Genomic DNA, 16270 nt, shown 5'->3' on the forward strand with positions numbered 1-16270 from the left:
ATGAACTAAAACTAAAAGTCAAATTACATTAATTGGTTGATTTATTTTATAATGTTCATAATCATAATCATACACCTAGAATGTGAAACAAACATGGAATTTCAGGGAAAAAAATCAAAATAAAACATAGAAGACGTATAAAAGTTGTCGTGCTTTATTACATTTAGATCACCATTAGTCTCTTTGTCTTTATCGCTATGCAGGATCGACTTCCCTAATTACATGCCTCCATAAGTTTCTATCCTATGCCATACCAATATCAAAACTCTTTAACGGCATGTCGTGCCTGAACGTCTCACCCAAGCCTTCTTTATTTTTTCTCTCCTACTCCTTCCAGAAACCCGCATTTCAGCAATTCTGCATATTGGGTGATTAGCATCTTGACGGTGAACATGATCAAACCATCTTAACCACTGCTCACTCATTTGGGCATTTGGTGCTACCCTTAGACTTCCCCTAACATACTTATTCTTAGTTTTATTCTTTTTTGTCACTATACTCATCCATATAAGCATTGTAATTTTAGCCACATGCACTCGATGTTCCTTCTTCTTTTTAACTGCCCAACATTCAGTTCCGTACATCATAACCACTCAAATCGTTTCGCTTCATTCATCCAATCCTAATTCTATAGATTATTATTCTGTAATAACGATCCTAGGTAGTTAAAACTATGACTTTTCACAACGACTTCACAATCCAAAGATATCGTTGTATCTTTTGTAGCAACTCCATCTTTAAATGAACATTCCAAATATATTCTTTATTTTTCTTGTCTCCACTGTTCGAGTTTCACTACTTTCTACTACATCATCAGCATACATCAAGAACCAGGGAACGTTACCCTCTAGTTTTGTTGATTCAAGATTAATGAGAATCAATAAGCACTAAGCATCGAGCCCTGGTGTAATCCCATTTTCACTTGCAATGTATCAGTCTCTCCTACATCTGTTGTATCACTCGTTGTTACCCCCTCATACATGTAAATTCGCTTATCAATGAAAGGAATAAATCGTATGTAAAAATCTTGATTTTTTATAGGTTTGAAGTCCAAGCAGTAGGAAAACCTAAACCAGAAGGTAAATGGCTCAAACACGGCGAAGAAATAATCCCTTCGCACGAATTCATGATAGAAAACTTCGATGATGGAACTTCAATCTTAACCATTTCAGAAGTTTATCCTGATGATACTGGTGATATTGTGTACGAAGCTACAAATCCACTTGGAGTCGCAGTAACAAGTTCTCAACTACTCGTCGAAAGCGTTGAAGGTAAATATTATCAGTTTGCTTAGAGGTTTGTGATAAAAATAATATTTTTTCATTTCAGCAAAAAAGGCTTTAACCCTCTTCCTTAAATCCTTACCAATTTCACGCAGATTAACGCAACCAAAATTACAATTCACATGTTTTACATCTACATTATTGAAAGCTGTCCAAAAATAGTACATTGTAATATATACAAGCCATATGCCCCCGAGGAAGCTGAAGTTGTTTTCACTTGAAGATCATTTTTGTGTGGCGATTATCCCATTCTGGGTTTGGTTTTACAGTTGCTGGTGTGACTTCGTCGTTTCCACTACTTTTCTTCATTGTTCTGTCTCTTTGATTGTCCTTCCTATATCTGTAATTTCCATATTCTTCAAATTTTCTTCCACTTGTTGTTTCCATCGCAGTTTAGGTCTGCCTCTGCTTTTTTTACCTAGTGGTATCCATTCAGTTATAACTCTTAACGGATTACTCTTCTCTCTTTACATTATGTATCACCATCTAATTCTCTGTGCTTTTATTTCTCTAACTAGGTATGTTCTCTTGACCTATCCAATCTTGTATTTCGTGAACCCTCAATTTTTGAATAAAATTAAGATAGCCATGATGGTAACCAACATTCTGAAAGAACATGGTATATCAAGAAGAAGATCCATGGTCTTTCATCGACTTTGTTTTCTCCCTTTGGTCCCAGTATTTTTCTCATAATCTTCCTCTCAAAAACTTTCAGTTGTTCTTCTTTTCTTGCTGTTAATGTAAATTTGTCTGAAGCATTTACCACTATTGGTCTCATGGTTGTTTTGCAAATTTATTTTCGTTTTTGTGTTTCGGCTTATCTTCTTATTTCTAAACATTTTTCTTATTTCTATATAACGCTCTATATCCCGCTTGAATTCACACATTCATTTCTTCTGTTGCTTTCTTCTTCTTTCTCTTTGAGTACCGTGCCCAAATTTTAGGCGTGGGTAGCTTCTATGACAATTTGACGAAATCGTTTTCAATCTTGCGAGGCATGTAACAATTCACCTGCTGATAAGCCAGTCCATTGACGAAAGTTTCGGAGCCATGTAGTTATACAGAACAGACATAACATTTTAGGAACTTGATTCTTAGTTGTAAGTTCAGCTGATGATTGCTCAGAATAGATCCAAGTTTCGTAAATGTTCATGTTGCAATTTCTATACGAGTTTTAATTTCTTCACCAATATTTAGTGTCTCGTTTATCCAACATCCTGAGTTTCAAAATCTATAAAGCAGACGTAAATTGGTTTCTGTACTTCCCGTGATCGTTGAAGAAATGTTAGCACTGAGAAAAAAGCGTTCTCTCGTTACCTAACCTTCTCTGAAACCGAATTGAATCTGTTGACTAATACTCCCAAACATTTGAACTTTCAACCTCTTGGAAGCTGTGTGCGTCTATTGTCAATTCTGTCATTTGTCTTTTTCTTGTTAACGTTCATGTATTTTAGTCCAGAAAGCCACTGCGCATCCGCTAGGAAAAATATTCTAATTCGGATTTTTTGCACAATCTTACTCAAAAAGGACTCCTTTTAACAAATTTGCATGTTGCCAGGACCAAAAGGTGGTCAAAAATTTTTTAAACGTTTTTTTTTTTGTTTTTTTCCTAAAATTATTATTTTTGCATGGAAAAAAGTTTTTTTAGGTTTTTTGGATCATTCCAAACAGAAAAGGTCTTTAGTGACTTTTCTCTAAAAATGATAGTTTTTGACATATAAGCGATTAAAAATTGAAAAATTGCGAAATCGGCCATTTTTAACCCTCAAAAACTATGTGAAAAACTGAAAATGTGAATGTTGCCAAGGTAGGTAGATATTCTTTAAACATCGATTGATGAAATCCCGAAGAGTTTTTTGCAATACAATATTCAAAACTCCTTTGTTTTTTAATTGCTAATCAAGCGTGCGCGACACTATTTTCCACCGACATTATGGTGCAAATGAAAGGAATAAATTCGTTATTTCGTAAACTGGCGACTTTAAGGAAAAATCCCGAAACAGGTCGATTTTTATTTTTAAGTTATGATATTGTGGCATATATGGTATACTAGTGACGTCATCCGTCTAGGCGTGATGACGTAATCGATGATTTTTTTAAATGAGAATAGGGGCCGTGTGGTAGGTCATTTGAAAGGTTCTTCAATTCTCTATTCAGTAATGTAAACATTTACATAATTATTTATACAGGGTGTCCTTCTACTTTTTTTTTGTCAAATAATTTAATTTAATAAAAATTTTTTGGACACCCTGTATAAATAATGATGTAAATGTTTATATTACTGAATAGAGAATTGAAGAACCTTTCAAATGAACTAGCACATGACCCCTATTCTCATTTAAAAAAATCATCGATTACGTCATCACGTCCAGATGGATGACGTCATTAGTATACCATATATGCCACAATATCATAACTTAAAAATAAAAATCGACCTGTTTCGGGATTTTTTCGTAAAGTCGCCGGTTTACGAAATAACGAATTTATTCCTTTCATTTGCACCATACTGTCGGTGGAAAATAGTGTCGCGCACACTTGATTAGCAATTAAAAAACAAAGGAGTTTTGAATACTGTATTGCAAAAATCTCTTCGGGATTTCATCAATCGATGTTTATAGAATATCTACCTACCTTGGCAACATTAAAATTTTCAGTTTTTCACATAGTTTTTGAGGGTTAAAAATGACTGATTTCGCAATTTTTCAATTTTCAATCGCTTATATGTCAAAAACTATCATTTTTAGAGAAAAGTCACTAAAGACCTTTTCTGTTTGGAATGATCCAAAAAACCTAAAAAAACTTTTTTCCATATAAAAAAAATAATTTTAGGATAAAAACAAAAAAAAACGTTTAAAAAATTTTTGACCACCTTTTGGTCCTGGCAACATGCAAATTTGTTAAAAGGAGTCCTTTATGAGTAAGATTGTGCAAAAAATCCGAATTAGAATATTTTTCCTAGCGGATGCGCAGTCGCTTTCTGGACTATTTGGCTGCGTTTATTTTCCAAATATTAAGTATATCAGTCACTTGTTTTGTGTTAAAGATACCAGCACTTTCCTTAATTTTCTTGTGGAGATGGAAGCTGTCGCCGAATTTATATGGATTTTCAGCTTCGGTGCTCAATTCAGGTTTTCAGCTTCAGTCAATATGCTTGTTTTAATATCTTTTATATAGTTCTTAATATGTTCAATAATATCAAATACTATTTCATGGACATCTTTCTAAGGTACCAGCCTAAAAATAGAGATTCTAACGTCTATACCGTTTTAAACAGGTATTGTAGGTACCAAGGAGTACCGCAAGCCCGAATGGGTGACCCACATGGAAGAGCTGTCTGCAGCATTAAAAGGTAATACAAAAAGTGGAACTAGCTTGCAGCATGCGTTATCTTCAGAGCTTTCAGCCGACAGTCTAGAAAACATCCCGAAGAAAGGTAAGGTAATCAGCAGAACCGATACGGCAGAGAACATCAGAGGCAGCAAACCGTTTTACCTCAAGGCTTCAGTAACTGACGTATCACTGTCGAAATCAGTATCGCATACTTCTGTACAAAGTGAGCCTACCACCACCAAACCTAAACAAAACACAGACTTTATTAGTGCGGCAATGAGTGACTATCTAAATTCTCATAGACATTCTTTAAGTTCGGTAATGGAACTAATTAACTCCACCAGTTTCTCAGACAAACCAGATAAAAGGTTTAATTTTGACTCGGAAGAGTTTTTTGATGCAGAAGACAATACTTCGAGCAAAGACATTCTGGTGGACGAAGCTCATGCAGAACCTTTTTATATATTATCTCCAATTGAAGAAAAAAGTGAACCCTCAACAAGAAGTAGCAGTTTAAAAGGTAGTAACGGCTCAGATAAACGAAGGTACACATACGATTCCTTAGGAAAGCACTCTAGTTCTTGTAATGTGATATCCTCAGAGCCCATAGATGCTAAGTATTTACCAGAAAAGTACCAAACGTTTCCCAGAGTCAGTAAAGAAAGTTACCTAAAAGACGAAGAAGACTACGATACTGATAACAATCCTATGTATCCGCTAGAACCACGAGAAATAGATCCCAGTGCTTTCTTCCAACTGCACACAGCTGATAGTCAGGAAGAGCTTCAGGAATTCCTCCTGTTGGAGAGCGAATGTATGGGGGATAATGATAAAGGTTTAGCTTCAGCGTTTCTAACTGCCGACTCGACTTTTGAAGACCCTAATTCTTCTCAAGGTAACTCCTAACCTATTTTGTGTGCCGCATACTAATTTTTTGTTGTTGTTTTTTTTTTTCTGCATTTTGTTTAGACCAGTAAATCCACCCTCCAGCATGGCCAGACAATGAACATTTTAAAGACAGGTAAATACTAATAGTCTTTATGTTAAGAATTCGATTTTTAAATAGGTTATTATAGCAGTAGTAAATAACACATAAGAAAACAGAATTTACGAGCAGTGCGAAAATCAAAGGGTACCCCCCGTTAAGATAGGCAAAATGCCCTCACTCTCAGAATTTAATCTTTTTATAATTTTTTTACGTTCTGTGCAATTAAAAAATGAGATAACGCGGATTTTTAGCTCGCCACCCCCGTTACGCCTCCCCCCACAGCCTAAAACATAGATTTTTAGATTTAATTTTTTTTAGTTGGGTTGCAATTGATTTAAAAATTTTAAAACATTCACACGTGTAAATGAGACTTTTACAAAACATGTCCATTTTTTATAAACCCTTAGGTCGAGTGTACATAACCTCAAATTTTTTTTTAACTTTTTTAAAACCTATAACTTTTTTTTGGAGGGGGCTACAGGTCCAATTTTTTTTGCATTTTGTGTATTTTATCAAAAGCTATCTCTCTGATTTTTTTCAGATTTTTCCGTCAGGTGCGCCATCTTGAAAAATCCGGAAAACTGTTTTTTAGGGGGTTTTTAGGGATTTTCTCCATTTTATAGACTGCAACATAGATCAACTCAAGGTTTTGTTAATAGATTATGTATAATTTGAAATAAATGAGTATTTTAGGATTATCAAAAATTGGGCAAAATACCTTTAAACCCCCCAAAAACCATGTTTTTTAAAGTTATGTAAGGATTTTTGCGGGCTTAATGATATTTTTTGAGGTCGATACAGCCTGAATATATTTTTTATTTTTTTACGTTCTATATGATTTTAAAAAATTAGGACTCACCGCAATTTTAGCCCACTTCCCCTATTGCCCCTCCCCCACAGCCAAAAATGTCAATTTTTCGATTTTTTTTTTAAGTTGGTTTGCAATTAGATTAAAAATGTTGTTCTGAAGCTATTTCTTTGTGGAATTTTTGTAATTAACTATTCTAAATGGGAAATAAGCCACAATTTAACTAAAAAATGATTTTATTTTCCATCTGTAATGCGATAGAGAAAATTCGATAATCTGTGACGCACTGAAAAAATGGTTTGGGACGATCTATATAAATAAGTCAGATTAAATTAAATTATTAGAAGATTTTTTTTTGCCAAGCAACCTTTTTGTTTAATTTATTAATATTTTGTATTTTGACAACGACGTCTGTGGTGGACGTCGAAACGTTAATAAAATCATTTTTTAGTTAAATTGTGGCTTATGTCGCATTTAGAATAGTTAGTACCTAATTATTAAATTATAAATTACAAAAAATTCACACGCAGAGCTGAGGCTGTTACGTCTATTTTTATGGACCCGAAGGTCGAGTGTACATATTATAACCTCATTTTTTTTGTATAACTTTAGTATAACTGTAGGTACGTATAACTTTTTTTGGCGATGGCTGCTAATTTTTTTTTGTCTTTTGTGTATTTTACAGACCATCTACGTTTGGCTCCTAATGCAAATAGTCCACGCTGTATGCTTGTCCCGTTAGGTAAATTATTCCGATTAATTTTTTTGCACAAACTTACTCAAAAACAGGTCCTTATAACAAATCCACAAGGCGCCAGGCAGTACCGCGATCGGAAAATTGTTTAAACATTTTTTTAAACGAATTCAAAAAATCAATTTTTTCACTTCGGACAAATTTGTTTTAGATTCTCTGGATCAAGCTGAGCAAAAAAGGTATCTTGTGATTTTTCTATAAAATTGACTGTTGTCGAGTTACATGCAATTTCAAATTTGAAAAACGCGAAAATGGCCATATTCAAGGCTTAATAACTCGATTAAAAATTATTATTATGAAAGTCATAAAGTGACCAACTCAAAGTTTAAAGCCCCCCTGCAATAGCCTAAAGAAATTTTTGTCATTATTTTATTGCTAACTATTATTTTTAATAATTAAAAATGAGCGCTAAGCATGTATTGAAGCGGCCGTCCGCGAGAGAGAGAGAGCGGCCGTTTTAAAAAAATATCGAGTGGAAGTCAAAAATACGTTTTAAAAAAATAAAAAAGGAATTTTGAGGTTATATGTATTGTACACTCGACCTACACGGGTCTATAAAAAATAGATATGTTTTGTAGACGTCTCATAAAAATTTTAAATTAATTGCAACTTTAAACAAAAAAAAAATAGAAAAATTGACGTTTTGTGGGGGTAGGGGGGGGGTGTGCTAAAAATGCGATTAGTCTTATTTTTTATTCACATATAACGTAAAAAAATGAAAAAAAAAATATTTAGGCTGTATCGATCTCAAAAAATAATATCATTAAGCCCGCAAAAACCCTTACGTAACTTAAAAAAACATGGTTTTTGGGGGGTTTAAAGGTATTTTGCCCAATTTTTGATAATCCTAAAATACTCATTTATTTCAAATTATACATAATCTATTAACAAAACCTTGAGTTGATCTATGTTGCAGTCTATAAAATGGAGAAAATCCCTAAAAACCCCATAAAAAACAGTTTTCCGGATTTTTCAAGATGGCGCACCTGACGGAAAAATCTGAAAAAAATCAGAGAGATAGCTTTTGATAAAATACACAAAATGCAAAAAAAATTGGACCTGCAGCCCCCTCCAAAAAAAAGTTATAGGTTTTAAAAAAGTTAAAAAAAAATTTGAGGTTATGTACACTCGACCTAAGGGTCCGTAAAAAATGGACATGTTTTGTAAAAGCCTCAGTTACACGTGTGAATTTTTTGAAATTTTTAGATCAATTACAACCCAACTAAAAAAAATTAAATCTAAAAATCTACGTTTTAGGCTGTGGGGGGAGGGGTAAGGGGGGTGGCGAGCTAAAAATCCGCGTTATCTCATTTTTTAATTGCACAGAACGTAAAAAAATTAAAAATATTGAATTCTGAGAGTGAGGGCATTTTGCCTATCTTAATGGGGGGTACCCTTTCCTCCAACCAGTTCGGGTTCATACATGCTGTTGGTACAAGAATCTTTATTCTCAATACAAGTCTCAATACAATTCACAAAGCCGAACCAGGGAACGGTATGGAAATATTGGTAGTTTAAATAAAAGAGGATTGTACAATAACTCGAGCAAATAGAGAGCACCACCGGTTACTATCACTCTGGGGCAGCATACCACGAAGTTTACATCTTCTAGCAAAACAGTATGTATTTAAGACAGTATATATCGTAATAGCACGATTTATTAGTACATATGTGTTTGGAATTGGTAGTTAACACCGCTTTATGACGTCATTTTGGCCTCCCATTGCCTCATCAGACACGGGGTTAAATGGAAAATCAAACACGAAAGACCAACAAACCTGTTCTAACTACTTCCATGGGAAACATTTATGCTGGGGCCACAGTACGTCTAATGCCGTTAATTAACGCATTATTTGCATTGCAGAGATGGCAAATAACGCGTTAATTAACGGCATTTGACGTTACTGTGGCCCCAGCATTAGAAGAAGTCATATTTAGCAGGTATAAACAAAGGACAGATTTTCGTTCATCTGCAGACACCACTGGGTGTTTATAAATTGCGTAACAACTACTAAAATATTTAAAGAATTCTTTCTCAGAAGCAATGGTTTGTAATTTGTTTTAAGGATACCTTTAGGATATACTTAGTAAATGTGTCAAATAGTTAAGATTTTGTGAACAAAGACGTTTAAAAATCGAATATAACATACTGTATGGATTAATTTCCAGTATATTTTTAATGGAATATTTGATATTTAATTTGATTTTTATCTTGTTTTTACCCCGATGCATTTTTGACTATATGCCCATCGGTATACTGAAGTTTTTACTTTTTTCCAACTTCCATATGATTTTAAATCTAATCATTTCACTAAAAGAAATAGTCATTGACAACTAATAACTAATGCTATGAACAAAAAAGGAATGGATACTGCATTGTTATGAAAATCCCATTATTATTTTTATAGCATGCAATAACTTTCTGTTTCTATTTTAGGCAAAATATTTTGTTTTGCCAATAATAATGTTTTCTGTACTGTAGTCTTATCTTTGCATTATTCTGCATTTCCAAATTGTATGCTGATTGTTATTCACGTTGTAAAAGGTCAACAAATTCTATTGATCCCAGATTTGACTAACTAAAATGATGATTCTTTTATACAACATTCCATAAACCTCCCAAAATGCAGATAATTGTTGCAACTTGCAGATCCCTCGATTGTGAGGAAAGGAATAATCCCAAATCTCTAACTTCCCGTATTTTTAGGATGAGATGTAAAGATTAACATATTTGAGCAATCTGATTCATACCTCTTTCCTCCTTCATCTTCGTCCAATTACAATTCATTCTCTACATGGAACCATCTGGTTTATACACCGAGTCCAGTTTAATTGTTTAGCATCTCTAAAATATCTCCAGGAAGCCTAGGTAGAGTTGTTGACGATAGTTATATGACTCTAACTACATATATCCAATTCTGTCCAGATTCTGTAGCTGGAAACGACCAAAACTGTAACAACTATAAATAAATTACAATTTAAAAAAAAACTATGACAGAATTTAACTAATCAATGATTTTTTATGATTTCAGCTGCACAAAGTCCTCCAACATTTATACATGAAATTACAAATATTTTCACGACAGAAGCAGAAACTATTAAATTTGAAGCTTTCGTTTCTGGAACACCTCAACCAGGTAAGTAAAGTATTAGTAAATATTTACACAACAAATAAATGTAAAAAATTGATATGCCTATGAATAAAATTGCTTTATACAAATGTAAGCAAAGAAGATATAAGAAAATTGTGAAGGAGGCATTTAACCACAAACCATTTTTTTAAATAAGATAAATCCTCATTCCACATAAAGAAAACTGAAGCCATGAGGAACAAAGCAGTCCATTACATTAGACCATGGCGCGCATGGGTTATAAATTAAACACTGTGATGAATACAAGTACATGGGCATGAAGATAACTCATGATGGAACACTTGAGGACTATAAAAGATAGAAACATACAGGGTAGAAAAGTAATATCCATGATGAACGGCATTCTGTGGTACCAAACAATAATATATAAAACGAACAAACAGCTCATATACAATACCATACTTAAAAGTGTCATCACATATTGGCAATGAAGTTTGGCCAATGAAACAAAGAACAGAGACAATGTTACTAAGAACAGAAATGGACTTCTGGAGAAGAGCAGCAGGCTAATCAAGAAGAGATCGGAGAAATTCCTCCAGGTTTATGGTTAAACAGAGAAAAATGGCGGTTTGAAATCGGAAGGCGTCGAAGAACGCTGTAAACCGATAGTAGTAGTAGTAGTAGATAAAACCTCATTAGTTACATAAGACAAACAGATAGATATTTCTTCTATACGTGGTTCTCATGGCAGAACTTTTGTATTTATCTGTTCTTTTACGCCATTTGATAATGTAAAGTAATGTATAACTATAGAAATATAAACGTAGAGACAGACTCTATGTATAGACGGTTGCGATCTGATTCAATTTAAGTCTCTCACCATTCTCTTATACGTATTTCAAGGTCTACTTATCATCAGAGGGACTTGTGAGAAGGCTGAACTGAATCAAAACTGTCTGGTTGGTAATTATATTTAGTAAAATAATATTCCAAAGTATGCATATAGCGACCTCTAACAAGGAAAATATGTACTTATGTACATAATAATGGTATATAATCAATTTGAATATGTATGTATAGTTCAAACCAAAACCTTCTTTCAGTGCGTCACAGTTTATCGAATTCTCTTTAACGCATTAAGGAGGAAGTGACCGAAACAAAGGTACGTCCGTGATTATTATACACAGAAATTAAAAAATTATGTATTCGTCGACGGTTCAATCCTGACACCCTGCAGGGAGTGTAGTAGTCGACCTGATGTCGTGTCCGTCTTCAAAGATCTCTGGCTCTGGTCATTTCTTTTAACTCATGTATAGGTCTTTTGCATATTCCTGTAATTTGATCGATTATATATAAGCAGTTGATTAACCTCATCTTTAACGCTCTTGAAATTTGACAGTCCTTCCGTATTGTGTTCATTTTTACTGTGCTTTTGCTAGATCGCATCTACGTTTTATTTTTTCCTGTAGTGACCCTGTGTTTGTGATTAATGATCCCAGATATAAGTATTAACTCACAACCTCAAACCGGTCAATTGTGGTTGTTACTTCTACTTATGGACGTTTGGTTCACGTTTAGGATATGCTAAATAGGTAACCAATCAATGATGCGAATAAAGATAATTTGACGCAAAAGTACTCGATCGTGATAGCACTTTTAAAATGTCAACAGGTTAAATGACAATTGTCATTCGGTTAGTATTTTCCGACATTGTACAGTGAAAATTTTATTTTATATTTATTAATTTATTTCTCCATTAAAATATTTTAAATATTAATATTCTGGCAAAGATGTATATAAATATAAATATTCTAACAAATTGTTAGATTTAACTAAAATATCATACAATGTTTCAAGATATTCTTAAAATCCTATATGTATAAAATTAAAATTTATCACGCACTGAAGAAAGGGTTTGGTTTGCTTTTTATGATATATATTATCAATTATTGTTCTTTTTCAGATGTGATATGGTATCACAATGACAAAATAATCCGTAACACTGACCGAGTCAAGGTTTTAATTGATGACCAAACAACTAGTGTGACAATAACAGATGTAACACCCGAAGATGTTGGAACTTATGTTTGTAAAGCTGTCAGCACGATTGGCGAAGCCATCACCAAAGCCAATCTCAATGTTCAAGAAATACCAGAATATAAAAAGGAGGAGATAAAAATACGCAAAGCAAAGGAACAGGAAGAAAAGGTGAAGAAGGAACGAGTCACAATCGAGAAGAAGAAGGAAGTAAGGAGACGTGTTACCACGAAGATGACTGAAGATCAAGAATCTTTAGGCGTTACTGAAGTACAAGCAATAGAATCTACCAAAGAAATTCCAGAAGCTGATAAACCAGCTAAAGCTAAGCCTATATTAGACATACAGGAACCACTTAAGACTGAAGCAATAGCAACAGCTAAGAAGATCGATGATTACACAGAAGATATACCCGAAGAAAAAGCAACTGAGTTACTTTCCCCAGCTGAGGCAACTTACGCCGAAGAAATCCTTACGGAAGAGATTATAAAGGACATCGAAAAGATTCTTCCGAAGACCACCAAGGCAACAAGAACCACTCAGTCTGGAGTTACTGAAATAGCGGACATAACAGAAATCAATTTGGAACAAATTATAGAACGGTGCGAGAAAATCATTCGCAAGAGTGAGCTCAAAATGGCCAAAGAAGTTAGTGAGATGTTGAAGTTCAAGAGTCCAAAGCAGTTTGGACCTGGTGAAAATCCTCTCAGGGAAATCGCTGAAATTGGTTACTTGCTGAAGAACGGAATAACCGTGAAAGAGGTTACTGTTCTTTACGATGAAGACAGATTCCCATCTCTAAAATCACCCCAAGCGCAATCTGCTATGGTAAACGTAGTGGAACGTAAAGGGTATGGACCTTTAGTATCGGAAGTGCTAACTGAAGAGAGTACTGTAGATGAAACCAAACTCGCAGCCACTGTAGGATTTAGGGCTTTTATGAAGATGATAGAAGCTAATTATGTTACTATCGAAGAAGTTATTACTAGTTTTACACCCCAAGATTTTCTCCAAAGGCTATGGGAAACAGCTGAAGTTACTGAGGTAATTAAAAAATTCTTTATTTTTCAAGTGTAGTTCTAGTAAGATAGTTTTTTGGGAAGCTGTTTGTAATAAATCGGCCGTACTGCAGCCTCTTATCTCTTGCTTATTGGTCTTCATTCTACATTTACTCTGGTACCTAGGTAGTTATAGTGTCACTTTTTCTTATGAGGTTTGGTTGACGAGTTACCTACTGATCTTTCTCTTTCTAATTATCATAAGCTTTGTCTTCTTTACATTTATATTAAGTCCATATTGTTGACTGTAATAAGTGATTTTGTTCATAAGGTCTTCTAGGTTGTCGGCAAATACTATGGTTTCATCAGCATATCTGATGTTTTTTAGCCGGTATTTGTTTAGTAAAATACTTTTTTCAGTTTCGTGCAAAGCTTAGATAAATATTCTTTCAGATTAGAGATTGAACATCAGAGGAGACAAAATACAGCCTTGCCTCATTTAGTCCTGTCGCCAGGGGGGGTACAACGGCCTCCTGTATTCAGATGGACTTACCCAAGTTTTTTTTATGTATTTTGACCCGTAGAACACGAATTTTTTGGGTAACAGTTGATCCGAATGTCGATAAGATTGTTATAAACAAAGAAGTTGAGGAATTACATAACAGCGATTTATCGCAAAACAAAACATTTTTTTGTATTTTTTGGGCCATTCTAACCAAAAAATGTTCCTACAAATTTTTTCGTATGATGCATAGTTTTCGAGATAAACGCGGTTGAACTTTCAAAAAATCGAAAAATTGTAATTTTTGAACCCGAGTAACTTTTGATTAAAAAATAAAATAGCAATTCTGCTTACCGCATTTGAAAGTTCTAGTCAAATTATATCGGTTTTAATGATTTGCATTGCTAAAAATTTATTATTTTATTGTTAAACAAAGCTATAAATAGCTAGTGCTTGAGTGATGTTTTCAATGATTTCCCATTTAAAATCGAACGAGTAGGTAGAGTGGGGTACAAGTGCAAGCGAGGCGATTTCTACGTAGCATGTATAAAACGCATGTATTAGGCACGGGAAACACTATGTGTTTATAGCTTTTTTTAACAATAAAAAAATAAATTTTTATTAATGCAAAGATTCAAAACTGATATAATTTGACTTAAACTTTCAAATGCGCTAAGCAGAATTGCTATTTTATTTTTTAATCAAAAGTTATTCGGGTTTAAAAATTGCAATTTTTAGATTTTTTGAAGTTCAACCGCGTTTATCTCGAAAATTATGCATCCTACGAAAAAACTTGTAGGAATATTTTATGGTTAGAATGGCCCAAAAATACAAAAAAATGTTTTGTTTTGCGGGAAATCGCTGTTATGAAATTCCTCAACTTCTTTGTTTATAACGATCTTATCGACATCCGGATCAACTGTTACCCAAAAAATTCGTCTTCTACGGGCCAAAATACATAAAAAAAATTTGGGTAAGTCCATCTGAATAAAGGAGGCCGTTGTACCCCCCCTGGCGACAGGACTAATTCCTCGAATGATTTTCACAGATTCGGTGTGTCCACCTTCAACTATGGGATTTTTGGTTTGATTCCAGTAAAGGTTTCTAATTATTTTCAGATCTTTGTTGTTAATTCCTGTTTATTTTAGTTTTGCATCATCTTGGTGTGCTGTACTTGATCAAACGCTTTCTCGTAATCAAACAGGCCAGCAATTGACGTCTCTGCATCTCTGGAATAAGACTTCTATTGAGAACAAATTATCTCTCGTACCAACAGGATTTATGAACCCGAACTTGTTGGGAAAAATGGGACTTTCGAGCTTGTAAAATAAATTCTCTTATGGATTATCTTCTCTTCTTCTTCTTTTTGTATAGACGTGACTCTGCCTGTTTTTTCAATGTGCCTCTAGTAAGTTGTCGTTCCATCGTTTTCGTGGTTTTCCCACTGATCGTCTTCCTATTGGGGAACCGTCTCTCGCTGTCCTGACTACCCTATTTGTTGTCATTCGGTTTATGTGGCCATTACATTCTATTCTTCTGTTTCTTACCCAGTTATTAATGTTATATACCTTGCATCTCCGTCGTATATCTGTACTTCTAGCTCTGTCCCATAGAGTCTTACCATCGATTTTTCGAAGGGTTTTCATCTCCGCTGTTTCGAGCAATCTTTTTGTCCTCTCTGTGTCGGGTAGTGTTTCTGCCGCGTATGCCATTATTGGTCTGATGACTGTTTTGTAAATTCTGCCTTTCATTTCTTTTTCGATATTTTTATTTCTCCATATTGTGTCATTCAGGCAACCTGCGGCTCTGTTTGCTCTATTCACTAGATCTTCCACTTCTCATTCGAGCCTTCCGTAGCTAGATAGTGTGATGCCTAGGTATTTAAACTCCATTACTTGTTCTATTATCTGACCTTCAAGCTCCAATTTACATCTTATTGGATCTGCTGTTATAACCATGCATTTTGTCTTTTGGGAGGAAATTAACATGTTAAATTTTCTGGCGATTATGTTGAATCGGTGCAGCATACGTTGTAAATCATCTTCACTTTGAGAGATTAGTATTGCATCGTCCGCATAGCAAATTATTTTAAGTTGTTTATGGATTATCTCGAGGAACCATTTTTCTAAGATGATTCATTAGGATTATCGTCCGGTATTCTTTGCATTTTTTGATCATTGGTTGTTATGGAAGTGCAATAAACTCAGACTTCAGCCATTATGTTGGTATTTCTCCAGAGTTGTATTTGTTGTTGAAAATCTTTTTGATTATTGCTACTGTTTCGTTTTCTATTAATTTGAATTGTCCCCTTGTATATTATGGCAGCCTGTTGTACCGGGGGACTTCGTCCGTAGCTATTCTAATTGCTTTTTTGGTTTCTTTGTCTATTTTTCTATATGATGTTATGTTCTTTTTTGAACGCCCGCCTTTGCTATTCCGAAATAAATGTTTTTTGTTGTTCTATTTTAAAAATACATT

At 34.2% G+C, this 16270-nt stretch overlaps 1 protein-coding gene and 1 long non-coding RNA gene across 51 annotated transcripts in view; one reads left to right on the top strand and one right to left on the bottom strand.

Annotated features, from left to right (window-relative positions):
• LOC114337907 (titin) overlaps nt 1-16270 on the top strand; it is a 213688-nt gene that overhangs the window by 124856 nt on the left and 72562 nt on the right. For all 50 annotated transcript variants that reach the window (XM_050662773.1, XM_050662771.1, XM_050662781.1 and 47 more), the window contains exons 19-22: nt 1042-1271; nt 4558-4632; nt 10196-10300; nt 12219-13336. In XM_050662773.1, the coding sequence (XP_050518730.1) occupies nt 1042-1271; nt 4558-4632; nt 10196-10300; nt 12219-13336 (1528 nt within the window). The remainder of the gene's footprint in view (nt 1-1041; nt 1272-4557; nt 4633-10195; nt 10301-12218; nt 13337-16270) is intronic.
• Nucleotides 1-16270, bottom strand: part of LOC126892918 (uncharacterized) — a 77040-nt gene that overhangs the window by 19486 nt on the left and 41284 nt on the right. The window contains exon 2 of the long non-coding RNA XR_007701043.1: nt 9915-10123. This is a non-coding gene — a long non-coding RNA (uncharacterized LOC126892918). The remainder of the gene's footprint in view (nt 1-9914; nt 10124-16270) is intronic.

This window comes from Diabrotica virgifera, chromosome 9 (assembly GCF_917563875.1).
Source record: "Diabrotica virgifera virgifera chromosome 9, PGI_DIABVI_V3a".
NCBI classification, from domain to species: domain Eukaryota; kingdom Metazoa; phylum Arthropoda; class Insecta; order Coleoptera; family Chrysomelidae; genus Diabrotica; species Diabrotica virgifera.